The sequence below is a fragment of the Oryzias latipes genome, chromosome 16 (genome assembly GCF_053564925.1).
Source record: "Oryzias latipes strain Hd-rR chromosome 16, Olatipes_Hd-rR_3.1".
NCBI lineage: Eukaryota > Metazoa > Chordata > Actinopteri > Beloniformes > Adrianichthyidae > Oryzias > Oryzias latipes.
In genome coordinates this window covers 21,025,926-21,047,691 of record NC_136252.1, presented here as the reverse complement: position 1 = coordinate 21,047,691, position 21,766 = coordinate 21,025,926, and the positions used below count along the sequence as shown (strand labels likewise).

Sequence of the window (21,766 nt, the reverse complement as noted above, 5' to 3'; positions counted from 1 at the left end):
AACCCACCCACAAATATTCAAGGGTGCATGAAGGACTTGTGCTTCCTTTTCCATCCTCTCTGTCCTGTAACTACGCCTTATTCTCTATTTTCTTTTCTTTCTCTCACCCACTCCCTTCTCTGCCTTTCTCATTAAGCTCCCAGTAAATCAGATCACACCTTTCTGCAATAAAGGGCAGTCCATGGGAGATGGAGGTGCAGTGGGAGGAGTGGGGATAGCAGCAGTAGGTGATAAATGATCCTGAAATGGGACATGAGAGAACCTCAAATCACTTGCATGGGGAAAAAAGCATGACATGTACACCTGTACAGATACAAACAAATACCTGTGTGCAGGCCCAGGTCACAAGGGATGCACACTGTAAGCAGCACTGCGTTACAAAATATGAAATGATAGATTAGTTGGACAAATGATTTATCAGCAATATTTTACCATATTTTTGCTGATTAATGGGTGGGCAGTCTTGTGTTGTTGCTGTGGAGACAAACAGTACAATAAATAAATCTGTTTTAATTCATCAACATAGAACTCTATGCCTTTATTCTTCTGTTAGACTTGTGAAGACCCTTTTAATGCCACTTTAAATCCAATAAAAGACTTTGTGTAGAAAGAATATGCATAGATGATTTGGCAAACATACTTATATTCATACTTACAAACACTGAATGATTTAGGAATAAAACGGCAAAACGTTGCTTTGTATTTTTTTCATCCCTTAAATGATTGCAATATTTCATATTAGTAAAAAAAAATAAAACAACGGAAAATGTGGATGCTGGAGTACTTTATTTAAAGTGAATATTGTTTCCATTAGTGTTTCAGAGAATATTGCAACAATGCAATTTCATATTAAAGGGTTAAACGTTTTATTCAGATACATATCTTCTCTAGAGCATCGCTTTCTAAGCAAATGCTGTTTGCATATAAATTAGATAACATCAATTTAACTCCATTAGCAGACACAAGTGTTATTTACTCCTTTTTCTTTTTGTCTGATTGCTGCTGCTGGGTAAACTAATAATGAAATCATTTGAATATATTGCTAAGGGCTGATTTGAATCACTACTGGAGGTAAATGTAAAAACAGACCTGGGCTCCACCCTGGTTTTGGTGTGAGTCATCATGGATGTTTGTCAAAAGTAAAAAAAAAAAAAAAAAAAAGGAGCAGAGAACACATCTTTAAAGAAAAAGGTAACAGAAAATGATTTTCATCAGCTGATATTACCAATTAACTCCTTAACGTATTCAAAAATATGTATCCCACCATTTAACAAGCCATCATACTTTTTTAGGAAAAATAAAACAAGCAATGATTTGAGGCAAAATCCTGCCACTTCCTGCACCCTTTAAGAAGATCTAAAGCTGGATTTAGAACATCTAAATATGACTGCAGCTATTTAAAACAGAGACACAAATGTGTTACTTTTTCTTTCTTTCTTTGTCATTTTCATTTTCATCCTTCCTCAAGTATTGATCTTCCTTCACCATGTGCTTCCAATCCATTCTTGTCGTCCCTAATAAGGACAGCACTTTACAAGCCTCCTCTGCACCTGAGACCCACTGAGACGACACGTGCAATGACTCTGCAGCAGCAGCTTTTCAGGGTTTATTGATGCCTTCACACAAACACACACACATTTTTTTGGGAAAGCTCAGACATAAACAAATACACACGCATCCATCAAATCACTGAGCCATGGGATGTTTGGTTAGCTTTTGCCTCAAACACGCGAGTGATCACTCCTGTGTGATTATCAACCCAAGCCCTTCCCAAAGCTCTTCCCACACACACACAGATGAATAATACATTTCAGAATGCTTGTAATTGACTCATTCTATTAGCATAAAGAATCTGTCTGCGTGCAGGAGAACACGGAACTGCTGAGGCACCATTGTGTCTGTCAGGGTCATCTCTGCACAGGAGGACAGGGTCAACCCTCACTTTCTGACGCTTATTTCATAACACCACGCAAGTTATGAAACGCAACTCCCAGCTGGGTCTGCCCACCTGTTCTTCTCCCTGTCTGAACTCGCACATTACCATGCACACAACTCACATGACTGTGGATACTAAATCACACAGACATAACCATTGCCTCCCTGCTTTTCCAGAGTCCCTCATGCATACATAATCCATGTATAAATCTAGAAAACAAATTGTTTTTTTTAGCTTTTGACTCAATTTAATTGAATCTGAAGATATGAGCAAAGATTGAGTTCCATAAATTGCTTGAAAAAAGTCTAAACTGTAAATGTTTTGTTTTATTTGTGCTTTATTTTTACAAATAGAAAAAATTAATTCTGGTTTTATGCTTTAGGTGTTTTTTTTATTTTTGCTATACTGCAGTCTGAGTAGTCTCCTTTCTTGTTAGTTCAGTTTGTAGTTGACTGGGTCATTTCTCTTTGTGCAAGGTCTTTGATAAGCACTTCCAGTGATCCACTTCTAATCAAATCAATTCAAAGTTGTGGTCACTGCTTTACCGATTGAACCTTTTTATTTTGATCATTATATTAAAGGTAGATCTCAGTCCAGGTGGTTTCCTTTGATCATTTTATTTTACAATTAACAGTCAATGCACACGTTTAACCCTTGTGCTATCCTAGGCACTTTAACATTGGGAGTTGGGTTATCTAGACCCACTAGACAGTGCGCTGAACCTTTTTTCTTCAATGATTTGTGATCTTCACTGGTGTCCATGGATTACATGAAATCTTTCCACCTTTGTCCACCTTTGTCATGGTAGGGAGAATACATCAATGTAATCTAAGATAGCACAAGGGAAAAAACATCACAATATAAAAGAAGTCAAGACATTATATTAGCCAAAGTAAAACAAATGTTTTTTTTCAATTTGTTTGCCCTTGCATTAATGATCTATATTATCTACCAGTAGGATAAGTAGATGGGGGTTCAAATCCGGGCTGCTCCCTGTTCCCTTTTCTACTTCTGTGCCGGTCCCAAGCCCGGTTGCTTTGAGAGGGTCGCGTCAGGAAGGGCATCCGGCGTAAAACATTGCCAAGTTTACTATGCGACTCATTCGCTGTGGCGACCCCTGATGGGAAAAGCCGAAAGAGAAACAACAACAGGATAAGTAGATAGGGGCATTATGGTAGCAGTCTTTTTTAGATCCTTAGCACTCTGGAGGGGCATCAGAAGCTAGCTGGAGAGTTCCTGTAGGGAGGGCAGTGAACAGCCTGCAATTTTCTGCTGACCTGATGACCCTCTGCAGCACCTTTGTGTCAGCAGCAGAGGGTTATCAGGAGTACCACATGTGTCAGGATGGACTCCATACAGAGTAAAATAAAATAAAATAAAATACTCAGTTTTTACTCAATATGGTTCTTCTGGAGCAGCCTCAGAAGGTACAGGTGCTACTGATGGACCTCTTCAACCTGTATTCTCTGAGAAGATCTCTGTGATATCCTCTGATATGTAAGTGCTGAGGAATTTGAAAGAGTGGACTCTCTCCACTTGCACTTTTGATGATGAGAGGAGCTGTGTCATTCTTCAGGAGTTGATCATCATCACATTGGATTTGGAGGTGTTGACTGTGGTGTCATCAGCAAAAGTTGTAATGATATATGAGGAGCAAGCAGGACTGCAGTCAAGTACAGATAAGGGCTGAGCACATGGCCTGGGGAGAATCAGTAACACAGATGAATGTGGATGAACAGTGGGGTTCAAATCTTGTGGTTGACATTTGTTCAACCAAGAATCTTCTTAAATCACGTCACAACAGATGCAAGTGGGACAGAGCTTTGTCCATGGCAACACTAATAGCTGATGTCTTCTGTTGACTTCTGATTGGCCTGTAGGAAAACTGGTGGGGGGTCAAAGGTGGGTGGAAGGAGGTTCCATATATGCTGAGGAAGCATTTCTCTTCTTTTGTAATTTTCTTTGAGCTGTGCTTATTTGACATCTGCACAAAACTGCTGCATATGTTTTATCAGTCAGAGTGCTCTCTATGCTGCTGTGTGCTGGTGCAGTGCCAGAAAGAAGAACATCTGCAGGCTCAACAAGATCATCAAGAGGGCGATCTCTGTGGTAGGGCTGAAGCTGGCTCTTGTGGAGGAAGTGGCAGAGCAGGAAAATCTGACCAGGTTCAGGTCCATCAGGAATAATCCCTCACATCCCCTACATGACGCCGTCACCGACAGGAGGCATTAGACTGCAATAGACTGCTGTCCCAGCGCTGCTCCACAGACAGACTATAGAAATCTTTTGTTCCTCGTGCCATCAGGCAATACAACTCTCTGGCGGAAGATCTAAGAAGCAATTTCTTTCAATTGATTTTAACCCACGGATTTTTTAAATAATGAATCTATTTATTTTTTATCAATGAATCTATTTAATCTATTGATATTTTCAGCATTTTTAATGTGTGTGTGTTTTATGATTGTCAGCAGATGACCATTTTTAAATTTCCTTAGGGATTATTAAAGACCCTATCTATCTATCTATCTATCTATCTATCTATCTATCTATCTATCTATCTATCTATCTATCTATCTATCTATCTATCTATCTATCTATCTATCTATCTATCTATCTATCTATCTATCTATCTATCTATCTATCTATCTATCTATCTATCTATCTATCTATCTATCTATCTATCTATCTATCTATCTATCTATCTATCTATCTATCTATCTATCTATCTATCTATCTATCTATCTATCTATCTATCTATCCATCAGTGCATGACACTTAAGTGAATTGAACTGCATTGAACGGAATTGTCTGCAGACAGGTCCACTTGTCCTTTTTGGGGGTCATGAGGATGCTGGAGCCTATCCCCCTGTTGGGTGAGGACATGGTGCATCCTGAATCATTTGCCAGTCTGTTGCAAGGCAACACAAAGACAAACAACCACACTATTACTACAATTTAGTCACCAATTGATCCATGAAGCATGTCTGGACTTTGGGAGGAAACTGTAGCGCTGAGAAAACTCACACATGAAGCCACGAATTCAGTGCTGATCCATGTATTAAACTTAGCAGGTTTTGCAGTTAATTTCAGGTTTTGTCAAAAATCAGCCGCTTCTGATTGAACACCAAGGCCAGTTTGACTTGAAAAATTAGTAGAAAGCTTTTGCTATTAAATTAAATTTAAATTTATTAAATTTAAACTTAATAAATTTAAATTAAATTTGCTTTTTAAATTTCCTTCAGTGCCTTAGCTCCTTCCGTGTCTTTATTCAGCATTCACACGAGCATTCTTTAAAGTCTTATTTTAAATTTTACAGATTTATTTCCATTATTCTTTTTTGTTCAATAGTTAATCATAATTCATACGAAACTGGAGATTTTTTCTTACAAATCACACTACAAACACGGTAACGGTAAATGATTTTTTTTTTCTTTCACATGGAGGACAAATCAACAAAGCCATAAAACACACTCGTGATCTCATTCCTTCTTAATGACACAGCACCATCTATTATTCATCTGAGGCAGGTGGGAGGGGCAGGGTCACGGCGTAGTAGGGGCTGGGCTAAATTGAGAGTGGGTGTGGAGCTCTAAAAGAGGGTGGTGTGTGCATATGTATGTGTGTGTTGCAGATGAAGATGGTTTAAAAAAAAACAAAAAATAAAAAGAGAGAGGCCACCTCCAACCACGAGCTCAGTTTTTGCTCTTCATGCTCCCATGAATGGAAAAGTGCAGGCAGATGACAAAGAGAAGTGAAGGAGAACGAGGAGCCCAGGCCTCACCAACCCCCCTTCTCACACCATCTCTACACTGTCACACTTCAGATGGGTGGTTTGTCACTCTATTTCAACGATGAAGGCCAAAAACTAATACATGGGTTGTGTATCATTAGTTTAAATATATGATTTCCTTTAGATAAAACACGCTGGCACGATTGAAAATTTGAGAGGATGAACAATAAAACAAGGGGGAAGACTGGTTAATATAATCACGTGAGCTCATGAAGCTTGAGTCTCACTAAAATAAACAAAAAAAGGAACTAATTAGAAAATATATTTGCATCAGTTTTTGTTTGAAACTTTTCTTTTCTGTGTTTGAATTTGTGTCATGAAAAATTAGGCCTGTGAAAGTGCAGGAAACTAGTCATTAAAGGGATAAACATACTGAAACATTAATCTAAAGAAATAATTTAACCAAAAGGCTTAATAACCTGGAGAAACTAGATGTGCCAAGAGAGATGAATAGATAAAGAGAAATTAAAAACAATTACTTAAATAAACACAGGAAAACTAAAAGCGAGACAGCAGTGGATGATGGGTAACTTGTTATCATGAAATTATACTTACATTTATGAGCATTGAAAATTTAACACAGGATAATAACAATATAGCAACAAATCATGTTTCTCAGTTCTGTCTCTCAGTCAGTGGATGTTTTTTTCCCTTCGTAGCTTTTCAGTAGTTTCTGCTTATTTCCAGATTATTTGGCATAAGCAACAGTCAGTTTTACTAAAAGGTTCATTGCTTCTGCAATCAAGCCCTTTTCCTGATAGTTGTTTGACATTTTAGTCAATATATTGATGGAGATATTTACCTTAAAGACTAGAGTTTTTGGTTTTGTTAAAAAAGGACAAATAGTGAGACGGGCAGCCTGGTGGCGACCAGCAGCTCTTAAAACCCTGAGAATGTAGTGTTCAAATGTGCCTGATAAAAATATCAAGCAGCTAAAGGAATCACCTTTGTGAAAGCAAAGATAAAACTCCACAAATAATGGAAATCCGCTGACAGATGTGGAGATTCTGAAAACAAATTTTATCCAGACAAAGGATTAAATCTGTTAAGTGTAAAATTGATAACTGTAACAGCCAATATGTTTCCCAGAGGAGTACATCATGACTTTATATCAAGCCGCCTACACTACCATTACCACAGTGTGAGTGTAAACACTGACCCCAGGCAAAGCAGCAAAAATAGACATTTTAATATGTTGCATTTAGGACACAGCAGGTAAAAAGAGTAAAAACAGGCATTTTCTTCATTAACCGACAACACTTTGGAGCGCTGTCACTCACTGATCAAACAGAGAAAACCAGTTTGTTTGTTTTTTTCTTACTGTAAGCCAAAATGCAGTGTGGGCCCATTCAAGTAAAACACAGCACACTGCTACGCCCACACAATCCCATCGAGCACTCTCATTCTGTCGGGAATGAACGCCATCTGTAAACAGGATCAGCGTGGCTGTGAAGCAGAGATTGATTCACTAGAGGACGAAGAGGACAGAGGGAAGATGAGGGCATCGGGAGGAAGGGTCTCAGGTGAACAGACGGGACTCTCAGAGTGAAATGAAGACGTTACACAGTGATTGAAAGAGGAGGAGAAACCGTCACAAACTGTGAACCCACAATCACTGCGTACTAAAACTCAAAACTGTTCCTAAAAAATAAATATCTGGATTGTTAAACAGATTCAGAAAATACTGATTTCCTATTAGAAGGATGAAAATTGAAGTTCCCACAGGTTATGAGGATGAATCCAAACGTTTGAATTACCAAAGTCAGTTAACCATCATGAAGCATAAAGCCAAACAGTCTGATTATTTTTTACCTGCACTTATTTTAATGACAGAAACACAAAAACTCTAAAAAGAGCTATCAGCTGTTCGTTCAGAGACCAATTTAAAAAAAATTACTGTGAATTTAATCTTTTCCATAACTTTAGCTACAAGTTCAAGCTCATCTTAAAGAAATTCTATTTGTTTTGTGATAGGAATCTGAGGAAATATCAATTACAAACTACGCAAAACTATGCAAGAAAAATGCAAAATAAAAAATTGGAAAATGTATACAAGACTACTATAGGAAAAAAAATCCCTTTAGCACAGGGTTTATGGTTTTTTGGGGTTTATTAAATTTGATTTTAATTCCTAGATATTTTATGGTTTTATAGTATTTTTTTGTAATTGATTTTAATTTTTTCATTTTGTTATGCTTTTAATGTTTATTTGATTTTTTTTCTGATGTGCTAGTGTTGTAACGAATGCAAGCAGCTGACTACTTTTCAATTTCTTTCAGGATTTTATTCTATTCTATTCTATTTAAAAGGTGATTACTTTTCAGCTCAGACTGAAGGATGAACCTGTTTAGGCTATTTCTCTTATTTGCTTCTCTCCTCCCCACCACATTGAAATCCCATCAATGAAACCCAGAGTGTCATGGACACACAAATCAAAGAGTTTAGATGTAAAAAAGACCTGAAACCATGGAGGCTAAGTTGACAATATCATCCAGTTTCAGGTCTGACTCCTCCCCCATGAGCGCATATATACCAGCTCTTCGACCAGCTAATTCAGAATTGACAAAGCTTCTTGGATAAGAGGTGAAACGTCTTCTAACTTTAAAACCAAGTCCAGATGACAACCCCTGAACCTACAACAATGGAACCAACCTGGATGAATGAGAGTCTTCATAGACATCTCCTCCAGACCTGGGAATTCTCGTGATGTAACAGTTTTCTCAGCAGGGGAGTTATTTCCGCTGTGATCAACATGCAGGGGGCATCACTGTAAATGCGTGCCAGCTTTACAGGCTTTTTGTTTCTTTTCTACGAATCAAGGGGGCAGGCAAAATCAGCAGTCTTTCTTAAAATCTGGGTTTTAAGAAAGACTGTGGCTTAAAAACAAAGAGTGGAGGCAAAGAGAGAGGAAGGTGATGAGGAAGAGGATCAGAGGAGCTAAGGAGGCAGAGGAGCTTACTTTCCATCAGTGTAGCTGTGATCGATATAAGCGTCTGATGGTGCAGCGCTCCAGCCTTTACTGTAAATCCCTTCCTATTATGATGGCACTCATACATCACACACACAAAGACATAATAAATGAGCTAAAGTGCACACGCACACATTAAACATACACACTGTGTACTCTGGCACTTATCCACACTAGTTACGTCTGTGCTTTTTGCATGATCAAAGTTGGGCAATGAACTGCAGGATCAGCAAAAAAACATGGCTTTTTTCAAAACGCATCACAATAGTTACCCTCAGTTCAACTCTGAGTTAAGAATTGGCAAAAATTTTGAAACATCTACTTTAACCACAACTCATAGGAGCTTAACATTCAGACAGATGGACATATTTAGATGAGCTGGCAAATGAAAACAGATCAAAAGGCCTTCAGTAAGACATCCAGACAGAGAATTTATCATTTAACACTCACTGATTGAGTTCCACATCCAGGATGAAGTTCCTTCCAAAAGCATCAACTTGAAAGCTTGCTTGGGCCACATGGTCTGCCTACAAATACACAGACAGGAAGTCACTGACCATCTGATAACCAGCACTGCCTTTTGATTGGTTTTTAAAGGTCACATTTTATGAAAGAGGAGGGCTGTAGTATATTTTTAAACACCTTTTATCAAGTATTAAACATTAAATTCACCAATGTATGCAGTTTAGGGACAGGGCGGAATTCCTGGATTTTTGTGTTGTGTTTAATTATGTCTATTGACTTTTCAACATGACACAAAATAAACCAAACAATCCCTCCCTCCCTCCCCCCCGTTGTTAACAGTTACACAAACCATATTTATAAAATAAATAAATACAATGAAAAGACAATTAGGAGATACATACTCAGTCAAGATATAGTACTTAAACAAGTATCAAGAAAAAAATAATGAAATTAATAACAGCCTGCACAAAGAATGAGGTTCATTCTGTCACTTTTGTAGGTGGATGATTGAAAAAAGTCAAAAATCATGTCAAATTTACACTCTAAACCTTTCAGCCTGTACCTAATTTTCTCATGTTTAAGTGAAATAGCAAATCTCCAATCCAGTGTAATACAGTACTTACAATACTTCCATTTGAGAAGGTTCAAGGGTTGTGCTGATGGTGCTCAGAAAGCAATTATCCTCTGACCCCAGGCAAAGGTAACCTCTAATCTCAAACTGAAGCATAAGTGGGTTCAAGTTTGCGGCTTTTACAAGATTTTCTTCAGCAATCTGTGCATGAAACGTCTTTATTTTTCCATATTTTCATTTTGTTAGTTGTTCTGCAATTTTAATGCACATTTGAAAGTCTCACTCCGATCATCTTTTGATCTATTGTTAAAGCGTGTCCAGAGTTCTTTTAGTTATGATTATGCCGTTTTTAGCCCAAATCAAAAACCTGTCATTTTCTGGGACAAAGTTTCTGTAGAGCAGCAGTAGTTCATTAGAAATTCACCTCTGAGTTGTGGGCAGGACTGTTGGCATGGAGTAAGCCCGCCCCCACTTCCCAACATTCCTTTGTTTACACTCTCTCTCACTAGCTTATAGCCCCTCGCAACCCTAATCTAACTTAAATGGTGCAACAAAAATAGTGAGCAATACTGGAGCTATCCAGCTGTACAGTTTTGAGTCAGATGCAGCTTGGACGAGGAAAACTAAGAAGTACATGGATCTGGTTGTCTACATCAGAATGGAGCGGGGCAGGGAGTTTGCGACTTGCTGTCGTAGCTTCTACGTCACACCTACAGGCTTTATCCAATTACATTTTTCGTCTGCTACTGATTCACAACAACTCGAATAAAGAAATACTCAGAAATGGAATTTCAAGCTTAATTTTCTTTATAAACATGTCCTTCTACAAAAGAAAGATGCCACGAGATCCTGTTAAAACCACCAAAAACATAGTGACAACCAACAGAGTGGGTGTTTAACTTCACACTGTATGTGTGTGATTGATAAACAGGCTAAATAACAAAAGCCCTAGGGGCACATATGGCATCCCTGCACACCCCTCAGACTGATGAGGAATCCTAAATATAATTCCTGTCGGTCCGGAAGACATGCTGACCTTAACTCAACTCAGCCCCCCACCCTACCCCACCACCACCCCCACGGTCAGATGCGCCCACAAGCTACTTTCATAGTGGATTGGAGGATGCATTGGAGGAGGGGCGGGTTTCTGTCACTATTTCAGGAAGTGCCCCCTGCTTACCCAAGGATGACCTCCACCCATTATGTCCCCATTGACCACACACTCTATTATGTGTTGGAGCGTGCTTGTGTGTAGTCAATGCATATATGAGCACCTAAGAAGGCATCAGTGGCTGTGTGAGAGTACAAATAGCAATTCCAACCTTGTAGTAAAATCTTATCAGGCAAATTAAATATCACATGGGCAAAGGCTCCAGTAACTTTAGTAAATGAAAGCCCTCCCCATCCTGACAGACCTGGGCCGGTCTGAAGAAACCACGGCTGACTCTTCCACATTGATTTCTGACTTTAGTGAGCTTCACTTTCTACTTATGGTTTGCTATCACAGCTCTGTGTGGGCAGAAAGTCAAACAGCCATCAAGTAGTCGGAACAACTGCTTTTCCACCAAAACTACAAACACACTCCACTCGTGTCTGGGACTGAAAATAGGGAAAACAGCACCAGGCCTATAAATAACTCCCCGTTTGTCAAACATTTAAAGAACCATTTGACAGATTTGTTTTTGGGCCGTTAATCTAAAAACAGACGATAACTGATCAAGCTGTTTGAAAGTGACACCATAAAGTTCAACTCTCTGGAGAAGACACAACTCTGAACATCACATCAATGATACCTTTAACTCGCCTTACCCACAATCCAACAGTACATGTACAGTAGATTTTATAGCTCTTTTGAAACTCTCCTCAAGTTCTAAAATTAACCAAAGTAGTAATGAACTTCTGATGCCGGTACATTTCAAACTCTATTCATCCGTCAATCAATAAATCAAATGTTTTATTTTGATATTTTTGCCCAATGGAAAGAGTAAAAACACATTTTTGGGCTTTGAATTTAACAACTTTGTAGTTAAGCTAAAATGACAGTAAATCACTTAAAAAATTGAAAGGACCACAAAAAAAAAGAGAAAATACATTTCAGTAAAATTGGGTCAGCCAATATAAGGAAAATAATATATGACAACAATGTTCCAAATGGTTCCTGTTTGTCTATTTACTTATTTGCATCACCGTCTGAGGCCAACATGGGGTTAACAGCTCTCTGCAGCTCTCTGTAGTCCTCTCCACTTACTGGTCTCTGCATAAGCTTTCCTACACTGACCAGCGTATCGCAGATTAAAGTCCCACGGTGGGACCAAACAATGCTGATTCACCCAAGAAACCAAGCAAACTTGCAACTTCACCAAACTGACACAGCAAATAGATTAAGTTTTATTGTACTGGCTTTAAAACTGTTTAGGCTTTCAATACTTAGTGAAACAGCAAAGTTTTGCTGTATTTTTGAGGGTGCAAGGCAAAAACAAAGTTAACCTTACAAAGAACAAGTAAATCTACTATTCTTTTGAAACTGCATTTAACTTTCATAGATTTACCAACTTTGTGAATCACTTAGTTCAGCCTTACCTTGACTTAAACGCGTTTTTGAAAAAAAATTGTGTATTAGATTTGCCTGAAAATAGAAATTTCACTTGACAAAACAAGGATATTACACTGGTAACTTCAATGTCAAGAGAATACATTGTTATATGAAGTTTGTTTATAACTGTTTTTGAAAAAGCCATAAACAAAAAGCAAAATGTACAGTTGAAATTTGCAGTGCCTCCTGGTGGACACACTGCTGCAATTACTGCTTTCACAAGACAAACAGGTATATTTGACATTTTTTTGTGGTTATTTTGTCAGTTATTTACCAAGAGGCATCCCATTGAGGGTTTGTATGAATGAATTTGCAACCTTGTTATTATTTAAAATGTAAAAATATTGGCTCCTAATGTCAGCAGTTGCAGCTTTTGAAATGAAACATGCATTTAAAACATGTCTATGTGTGACACATGTGATGTTGATGATGACTTTTTATAGATAAAACTAAACTCAAACTGGGTTTTGGATGAGGAGACACAATTGCAAACAGAAGCTGCCCTCGGGAGCATCCTCCATGAGCTCGCTCATGTTTCCACCAGTGTACCTGCGGGGATCCGGAGCTGGCCTTAACTCTGGTGCTGAGTCCGTGGTGTGGGACCTGCTGGAGGCTGCTCATGCTGTAGAGCAGGCGGACAGGAACCGTGTCCTCCACCCCGACGAACCTGCTCGCAGCCGGCAGGTCCTCCGGGCTCAGAGACGCCTCTCCTGCACAAGAAAGAGGAAAACACCGGTCTCAGCGATCCATCACGTTTATTGTGAGATGTCGATCGCTTCCATTTCCTTTGATAGGAGCAGCAGACGGAGGGCAATAACATGGTCTGATTGGGCAGATACAGGCCTGTTGATCCGGATTGGACTCTAAATGTAAAAACAGTTTACCTTTACGCGCAACGGGGCTGCTCTGGTGACCGACGCGCATCAGTCCACAGACATACAAAAGGGAAATCCACCATCGGCGGCGCATCATCAGCACCATCTCCGCTTTCCTCCTCGCTGGACAGAAATCGACCTCCCAAAAAAAAAAATGCAGTATTCCGAGAGGATGCGATGCAGTCGTGGTCCTGCCTTCGCTAGAAACGGCTACAGATCCTCTGTTTAACGCAGTCCCGCTGTTGGGGGGCCATTGGGGTGCTTTGGGGTCCGAAGCGCGTCTGAAGCGCACCGAGATCCCGCGGATCAGGCGTCAGAGAGGAGAGACGGAGAGGGGAGGGAGGAGGGAAAAAAGGGAGGGAGGTGTGGGGACACCTCCTCAAAACACACAAACGTCCAGCACCTCCCTGCAGAAACACCTAATGCATAAATATGAGCGGAGGAGGGATGGAGAAAAACAGCGGGCCCGACTGTCTGCCGACTGGAACGATGACACAGCCTGTCCAGGTAGAGTTATGGCTGCTGCAGGAGCGCCATTCCTGCACAGTTCTGCTTGTTTTCATGACTCACTCCATCATCTGCCAGCACCTCAAAGTCCCCACCCCCAGTATAAGAAAAATGACACCTAATTAAATGAAAAATCCAATTAGCAGCGTGGTTACCTTGGAAATCATTTCACTCTATAGAGCACATATTTTGCAATTGGGTTCCAACTTTGCAAATAATTGTTACAACTAAAATTTACTTCACCACAATAATAGCTTACTACAGCCTCCTACAAAAATTCAATATAGTTTTCACCTTAGATTAAAAAAAACACACACATTTGGACCACATTTGACTGTTTAGATGCTGTATTCACTTCCATGTTCATAAAATCAAATGTCGAAAAATAACCAAACATCCTAAATGTAAAAGATGAAGTTGAGTCTGCTGAATGTTTGCTGAATATAGCAAAAAATAATGCAAAATAATTAACACGGTACTGTGGTGTTATTTTCAATGCTTCCAGATGCAACAATTTTTTATTTAACAAGTTCTGTCATTTGTGTGAGTGAAAACATAAACAGCAATGATCCTTTTTATTTTTATTCATTTCTTAGCATCTTTAATTGATCTTTTCTTTATTCTTCATCCTCTGACACTATTCCTGTTATTATATTCATTTAAATGACAAACATTCTTAGTATGTGGATGGATGGACAGATAATAAATAGAACTAAAATATAATAAAGTACTGTGACTAACAAAATAATTTTCTTTTTGACAATATTTTGCATATTTTTTCTGCTTTGATGCAGATTTTACATTTCAAATGCATTGTTATGTATTGCAGTGTTAACCCCTTACATGTTGATTCCCTATACAATAATTATGAGAAACAGCTACTAAGAAATGTGCACAGCGGAAAAAACCTCATCACATGATCTTGGAAATGACAGTTACGAAGATCAGAACTATGATTTTGCTTTTTACTGCGGGAAAGGCCAAACTAATGCCTCAGTGAACTGGAAGTCATAAAAACTGCACTTAAGAGGAGTTATAAAACATTACAACTCAAGTGAACCAAAATCCACATTGAATCTTTTGTTGTTGTTTTTTACATTTATTATGTAAGATAAGCCTTTTTTGCTGGAAACTGCAGCACCTTCTTTTGAGTCAAAACTCATAAAAACCAGAGCTAAACTAGACCGGATCAGGTTTTATTCTATATTTTTTAATGTCACTACTGTTAGGAATATTGATCTATTCTGTTTTGCAATCAACTATAAGAACTTTTATGCTCTTTTTAACCAAGCAGGGGCACTACAGAGCACACAGCGCTACCAGTATTCAAAAATAGAATCACATTTTTATTTGTACTTTTTCTATTTTTGTCAATTTATTGTCAAATTGACAAAGGTATGCCCCAAAAAATGTTTAAGTGCACAAAAGGCACAATAGGAAATGAAGAAAACTGCGATAAACCAAAAATATAATTGATAAATTAAAACATTTAAAAAACATAATATACATTCAGTCTAAAACTTTAAGATCAGAAATGACATTCAAGTGACCCACACTGCTGAGCTGCTTTTATCAAATTTATGCAAACTTTCTTTTTTTTTAAATAAAAGCATACATTTTTACTTTGTGTTTTCTTCTGAAACACTTCAGTCTTTAAAGATAATTGCAAACACAGTTGTGTTTTTTGAAGTCTGGTTTAGCAGGTCACAGATGATCCTACAGGCTCCAGTTCATGGCTCAGACAAATCCATGAAACTCTACATCCGGGTCATCACTGGACTGGAAAAGCTTCCAGAGCTTCAGCCTGGAGTCGTCAGGAAGCTCACCTAGTTCACTGTGCTTAACACTCGTCTCCACTTTCCTTCTTTTGCGCTTATAAGCTCTGTTTTTTCTTTTGATTTTGAGAAATGGAGACGAGCTCTGAGAAAGATTTTCCTCTTCCTTTCCAGAAAGCTCCTTTCCAGTTCTTTTTTCCTGGGCAGCCTCACAAACAGACTTGGTAAGATCTTGACGTCCATGAGTCATAAATTTGACACTTCCCCATTTGTCTGTGCTGTGTGTGTACGAAGCAGAGCTGTTCACATCTTTGTGGAGTCCCTCGTCTGAAACATCAGGCTGGGATGCGACGGACAGCAGACCTTCACCAGCAGAGGGTCCAACTCCTGACACCATCTGAGGACTTTGTTTAGCTTTTTGTGCGCAGGACGTCCATTTCTGTGTAAGACCTTTGCGTTTGGGTCTGTCCAAATATGTGTGGCGGTTCCTTGTGGTATCAAACAAGGAAGTAGAACAGGATGCTGATTCAAATTGAAAACCCTCTCCTGAAGACAACCTGTAAAACTCTCCATCCTTCCTGTGATCCTTTGCATGACGGCGCTCCGAGCCAGGAGGAGCTCCCCCTTGTCTCTGGGGAGGTTTTCCACAAAGTCCAGGAGCCACGAGGACAGAGGACACGCTGCACTTCCGTCTGAAACAAAAGAAAAGTGGACATCAGCTAACTTGAAAACAGGCTAAATTTGATCTTGTTTACTAAAATTCTGAACTTAAAAAGTAAAAAAAAAGAATGACCTTCTGACTTTAGTTTGAAACTGGAGAAAATCACAGTGCAGAGCAGAAGCCAGTCTGTCCACCACTGAGTACTCGTCCGTCTTTGAGAAGGCCTTGTGACAATCACCCTGCAGATGCTGAGGAAGACATTGCTCCCCTAAATAATTCATCACTTCAGCTGTCTGCTCAAATGTACAGTTAGCTTTGCTGGACGACAAGTTTAAAGCATTCCACTTCCCAAATGGTTCTGAAAGAAGGAACATCTTACAGAAAACCCGAATAGACTACAGATAAAAAAAGGTGAATGAATGTCTAAAGTAATTCATCTGGACTGCTTTTATACGTTGTACATTTAAACAGAATAAAGGGTTAATCTGCTGTGTCGTTAATTTAATAAAATGACAATTTAGCAGAATATTTCCCAGTGTTTGAATAATTCCAAATACATGTGTGAACTTGATTGTGGTGAAATAATCAAAGCTCTTTTAATTACAGCCAATGAGTATTACATTGTAATGTGCATTAATGATTACTGAAAGGTTTTAACTACAATAAATAAACTATCGATTTTGTTTACTTGATCTGCAATGTGCAGCAATAAGTAATGGTTTAATGTGATTATGTGTTCTAATAATAATCAATGATTATTACATATCGGTTACCGTTATTGTTTACTGAAATCATGAATGAATGTTTTCTGAAGATCATCAATCATTACTAGGCACTGGATTTTGTTACTTCAAGAGAATCTATCTGATCAGACCCGGGGTGGGATTATATAAATTCGCTTCTTCCCACTCCTTTTCAAGCAATAAATCAAACTCTACTTATACTTTAGTTAATGATCACTGTTTTTAATTACCGTTAAGCAAATGTGATTAAAGTGACTTTTTTGTTTAGTTTAATTTTCTGTGTTTTTAATTTATGTATTTCATCATTTCTGCAATGAGTTTGATAAATATGTGTAAATTCTTTATTCCTTTGATTACCTTGCTTGAAATAAATCAAATCAAATCACATCAAATCAAATCAATCAATTCCTAACTTACAGAACTGGGATTATGAGAAATACGTTTTTTAGAACCACATAAAATGCATGTGTAGATTTGGCCAACAATATACTTGTATGAGGTCAAGCAATTTGTAATACTAAGCTCAATATCTTTAATAACCTGGTTTAGATTGAAAAAGTCAATTATGCGTGAAAACTGGACAGCATGAAGTCCTGCTGGTCTCAGCTTCACCTGCAATCCTACACAAACTCTAAATATGAAATGAACGTGGACGTGAAAAACTCAGCAATAAAATACTAGCAGAAATGTCTAAACGTCCATTTATTCCTTAACCTATGAATATGTCTGTATCTTAATTACAGATGGTAGTTTTTGCACAGAAGAGTTCATGAAAAATGAAGCATTTGGCTAATTCCTTTCCACAGATTTGCATACAAATATATATAAGTGGCTATAGTCATGAAGTATGCAGCAAACGTTTTATAACTTCAATTCTGAACGTAAAGTTCTTTCAACGAGTCACATATAGTGCTAATGCGTAACAAAGTGGCAGCAAATGTATGAAAAAACATCATCTTTCCTCATTAGGAAACATTTATAACTTCTAGTATTCTGATTCAAATGAACTTTCCAGACCTCTGATGTTGAAGCCACATGAAGAGGAGCAGTGAGCTGTTCGTGGTTTTGGCAGAAAATAACTAAGAACATTTCATTTTGGGACTTCAGGACAACTCACCGCAGACAGGTGGTTATATTTCCTCATGCAGCACTCGCAAAAGCCGCCTCGCTTCTTATCTCTGTTCTTCTTTCGGCCGTGAACTTTCTCTTCACTTAGGGAAGCTTTCACCCCTCTAATCTCAGCCAATTGAAGGGAAAACAAAATCCAGATGATCAAACTTTGCCCTCCTTTAGAGATGTCTGGACAAAAATGGAGACACTGACAGTGGCTGACGTGCAAAATGTGGAAAAACCGCACCTGTGCGTCCTTGGTTTGGGTACTGGAGTATCTTTTTCCCCGAGACAAAAGGGACTATAGGGAGGAAGGGTCTTCAGGTTGATCTCTGGCATTTTTGGCATTGTGAGGTAAATTGGACGATAATGCCTGCCGAGGTAAAAGAAAGACGTTTACACGTAAACGTTTTTGAAGAAAGTAATCGTCGTCTGGACCGCCACTCACCTGCTTCTATCTTCCACTTTAATAAAAGGCTTACTGATCCGGCCTCCTGCGATAAATAATACAAATAGAAGTGTGCCATCTGTGCAATGCTAAAATTAAGATAACTTGGAAAACATTTACCTTTACATTTCTGAAAAACCTGCTTTGCTGCAGTCTCAGCATTGACCTGAAATAACAATAAACACAAAAAATGTAAGAATACTGAGATTATAGAAGTATTTCAGAAAAAAAATGTACATCGGGAAATGCATTTCCACACTCACACATGATTTGACGACAGAATCCTCCAATACTTGGCTGCTGAAAACCTTTTTCTTCTTCCGAATATAAGCAGATAAATCTGCAACCGTGACAAAAAAGAGTGTTGTGAAATGAAAAGTGTAGGCTGGCATTCAAAAACAATAACATAAAAAGAAGAAGAAAAACATAAATAAGTAGCATTTTAGCTCAACCTACCATCAATGTAGAGAATTTTAACACCCCACTCCAGAGCATTTGATAGTATCCTATCAATTTGTAGCTTACCCTAAAAGAAAACAAGTTATATTCAACACATTTTTGTCCCTAATTAAAAATATTAAACATGAATGACATCAACATTCATCAATCATACTTTTTCTGTTATGATAAATCATGGCAGAAGTCCAATGTTATTTGATTAAGAAAGATCAGGAACCCCAGCAAAAAAGCCAAAAATGTATCTTCCTTTTCTTTCTAAAACACAAGTCCAATATTTTGTTGACTTTTGTGTTTTATATCCATTCTGTTTAGTTTCCATTCTAATTTTTTGCTGCAATATTCTAATCTATTTGTGACCAGGGAAAAAAACAAAACAGATGGGTTTCTGTCGCACACCATCAATTTTATTTTCTGTTTTGATTAATCTTGTTTTGCAAGAATGTACTTTTTTATGTACCGGTATTAATAAATCAAAATCAAATACAAATGAAACGAGCATAAAGCAACACATTTTTATATAAATATCACCCGTAGGGATGGAACAAACCTGTTCCTTCACCACTCGGTCCACCAAAGACTTTCCTCTGCTTGGGACAAACTGCAAAAAGAAAGGAAACACTGTAGCTATGAGATGTGGCTTTAAACCCAAATACGAGATGGTATTGAGGACCTGAACTAACCAAGTCTGCTTGTCCTTGGGACCGCCTTTTGTTTCTGTGGCTAACATGATTTGGTGGATTTGAGTGAGGTTGAAGCGAGCTCTGGCCCGAGTCCGGGCTTGGGACAGGAGAGTCACTTTTGAAGCTATTCACATACTTTGCCTCGCGTTTATTGGAAACCAAGTATTTAATTTCCTTACTGAAGAATTTCTCAACAGTCTGCAAAATATGAAGGTGACAGAAAAAAGTGTCATTAAGGCCAAGTGCCGATTAAAGCAAAAAAATAAATAAAAAAGTATTTTGAGGAACCAAAAACATTACTCGTTTAGAAAAGAAAAAACAAAACCCTTCTGTCTATGTAATACCTATGTGAGCAAAAATGTTTTGCTTTAAACTTCTAGAACTTTTACAGCTTTTTTAACCGTAGCATTAGCAGACATTGGTAGAAACAGGTATAAGGAACCAAAAAAAAAAAAAAACAATGAAAAAGATGTACTTGTGGTCTTCCTTACCCCTCCCAGATTCTTGATTTCCCTCTCCAGCGTTTCTGCCGCTCTGTTTGACGGTAAGTCGAGGTAAAACACTTTACCAGTAAAAGGACTGACTTGTGCATGAAAGGACGTCGTTTGTTTGGTTACGGATCCTGACTTCTTTTCCCCTGAATTTACACATTTCTCTAAAGAGAAAACAGAAAAAATTCAGTAAGAGAGAAGGGATGTATAAGGACATAAAAGGTATCTAAAAAAAGGCTCAATGGTCAAAAACGTGTTGATCAAACACTCATGCAGTATAGACTACTAGACTAGAGTGCTGATTATAGCAACTAATAGATTAAATATTTTATTCAAAGTTCCCAATAAACAGTTTTCACTTAAATAATAGTATACGTCTACTATTGAATTTCTGTGAAAGTAAAAGCCTACATGAGAGGAAGATCAGAAGAGACTATCTGCAGTACACAAAAAATGAACTTTTACATCTTGAATTTTTAGGTGAAAGGCAACTTGATTTTTATTTTATTTTGTCTTACTAGCAAAGTAAAAAGTGAAAGTCTCACTATAAATTATAGATGGCTTTTAGTAATGAAAAAAAAAAGAATCTATTGCTTTTTGGAGGCATTTCAGTAAAAGAAAATGCTGTTAAACTTTTCCAGTTTACAGTATGTATTTATATATCATTTTTGTACTTTTCTAAAAAATAACAATAAAAAAGAACCAACCAAAACCAGGATTATCTAAAGAATTATTTTGAAAACAGCCACATCCTGAACAATCAGAAAAGTAAAAGCAATAAGTTTAACTAATAATAAAATATTTAGATTTAAGAAAAACTATCTAATAAAAGAAGAACAATTCCAATACATATTTAACTGTCTCTGGTCTGTAAACATGATACAATCTTAAATAGTTATCTTAATAAACTGCAGATGTTAGTTTATTATGTGTTTTATGATTTTCAAAATGTGACCTAAATCCTATCTTTAAGAAACAACCTTCTCATTTAGAAAACAATAAGCTTTTAAGAGCCTAACCTAAACAAGGAAATGTTGTGAAAAAAATGACATAGAAAATACGCATTATTATATTATGTATTGTGCACCAGAAAACACGGAAGGTCATCGTTCGTAAAACACAACAAATCGTTTCCGTACCTTGCCAGCTGGATCCTGGAAGCTTCTTAGATCCCTTTGGTTTCATTTTATTTCTACTAACGGTTAAGAATGTTTATTATATTGTCTTGTCCATGTCATTCAATTCTCACCAGCTTTTCAGCAAATAAACAAAGAACGACTGCAAACAGCCGTGGGAAATGTAAATCATAGTTAAATACTGGTGGTGGCCTGTCTGATTTAATCGACAAACTTACGTCTTAGTTTGGACAGTCAACAACTCTCCCTGTTATCCTGCCTGCATCCAGTATTTCTCCAACTACTGTAAACAAGAAAGTTGATTTGGCATGTTCGTCGGCCAAGAGTCTTACTCCACCACTGTGCTTGCTTGCTTGTTTTTTAAAACTTTTCAGGCAGCCGTTAAAACTTTAAAGTCGCCATTTCTTAAAAAAAAACCTCCGTTCCCGCTTCAAATCCGGTGTCAAACACAAAGATTGGGCTGCCATGTTTGACAATTTCCGATTCCACAGTCAATTTCCCTTCTGTCACGCCAGAAATCACAGCCTGTTTAAAAATTAGTTCCAAATAAATACAAAC

At 37.9% G+C, this 21,766-nt stretch overlaps 2 protein-coding genes across 6 annotated transcripts in view; both read right to left on the bottom strand.

Moving 5' to 3' along the window:
• adam22 (ADAM metallopeptidase domain 22) overlaps positions 1 to 13,537 on the bottom strand; it is a 64,291-nt gene extending 50,754 nt beyond the window's left edge. For all 4 annotated transcript variants that reach the window (XM_023964022.2, XM_023964023.2, XM_023964024.2 and 1 more), the window contains exons 1-3: positions 13,208 to 13,537; positions 12,873 to 13,033; positions 9,145 to 9,221 (exon numbers count right to left, since the gene is read on the bottom strand). In XM_023964022.2, the coding sequence (XP_023819790.1) occupies positions 9,145 to 9,221; positions 12,873 to 13,033; positions 13,208 to 13,304 (335 nt within the window). In that variant the 5' untranslated portion in view covers positions 13,305 to 13,537. The remainder of the gene's footprint in view (positions 1 to 9,144; positions 9,222 to 12,872; positions 13,034 to 13,207) is intronic.
• A 1,493-nt stretch (positions 13,538 to 15,030) lies between these two features.
• Positions 15,031 to 21,658, bottom strand: dbf4 (DBF4-CDC7 kinase regulatory subunit). 2 transcript variants are annotated; one of them, XM_011485258.4, is made up of 13 exons: positions 21,427 to 21,658; positions 21,212 to 21,350; positions 20,073 to 20,236; positions 19,582 to 19,779; positions 19,449 to 19,499; positions 18,899 to 18,968; positions 18,706 to 18,782; positions 18,563 to 18,608; positions 18,443 to 18,488; positions 18,242 to 18,367; positions 18,002 to 18,116; positions 16,274 to 16,389; positions 15,031 to 16,172 (listed from the first exon to the last, which is right to left on the bottom strand). In XM_011485258.4, exons 2-13 carry the CDS (start codon positions 21,255 to 21,257, stop codon positions 15,443 to 15,445), a joined length of 1,785 nt encoding a protein of 594 aa, XP_011483560.1. In that variant the 5' UTR covers positions 21,258 to 21,350; positions 21,427 to 21,658; the 3' UTR covers positions 15,031 to 15,442. The 2 variants fall into 2 exon arrangements, with proteins under 2 accessions (XP_011483560.1, XP_078788768.1); XM_078932642.1 differs by having other exon boundaries at positions 21,212 to 21,267; positions 21,427 to 21,562.
• Positions 21,659 to 21,766: the final 108 nt, after the last annotated feature.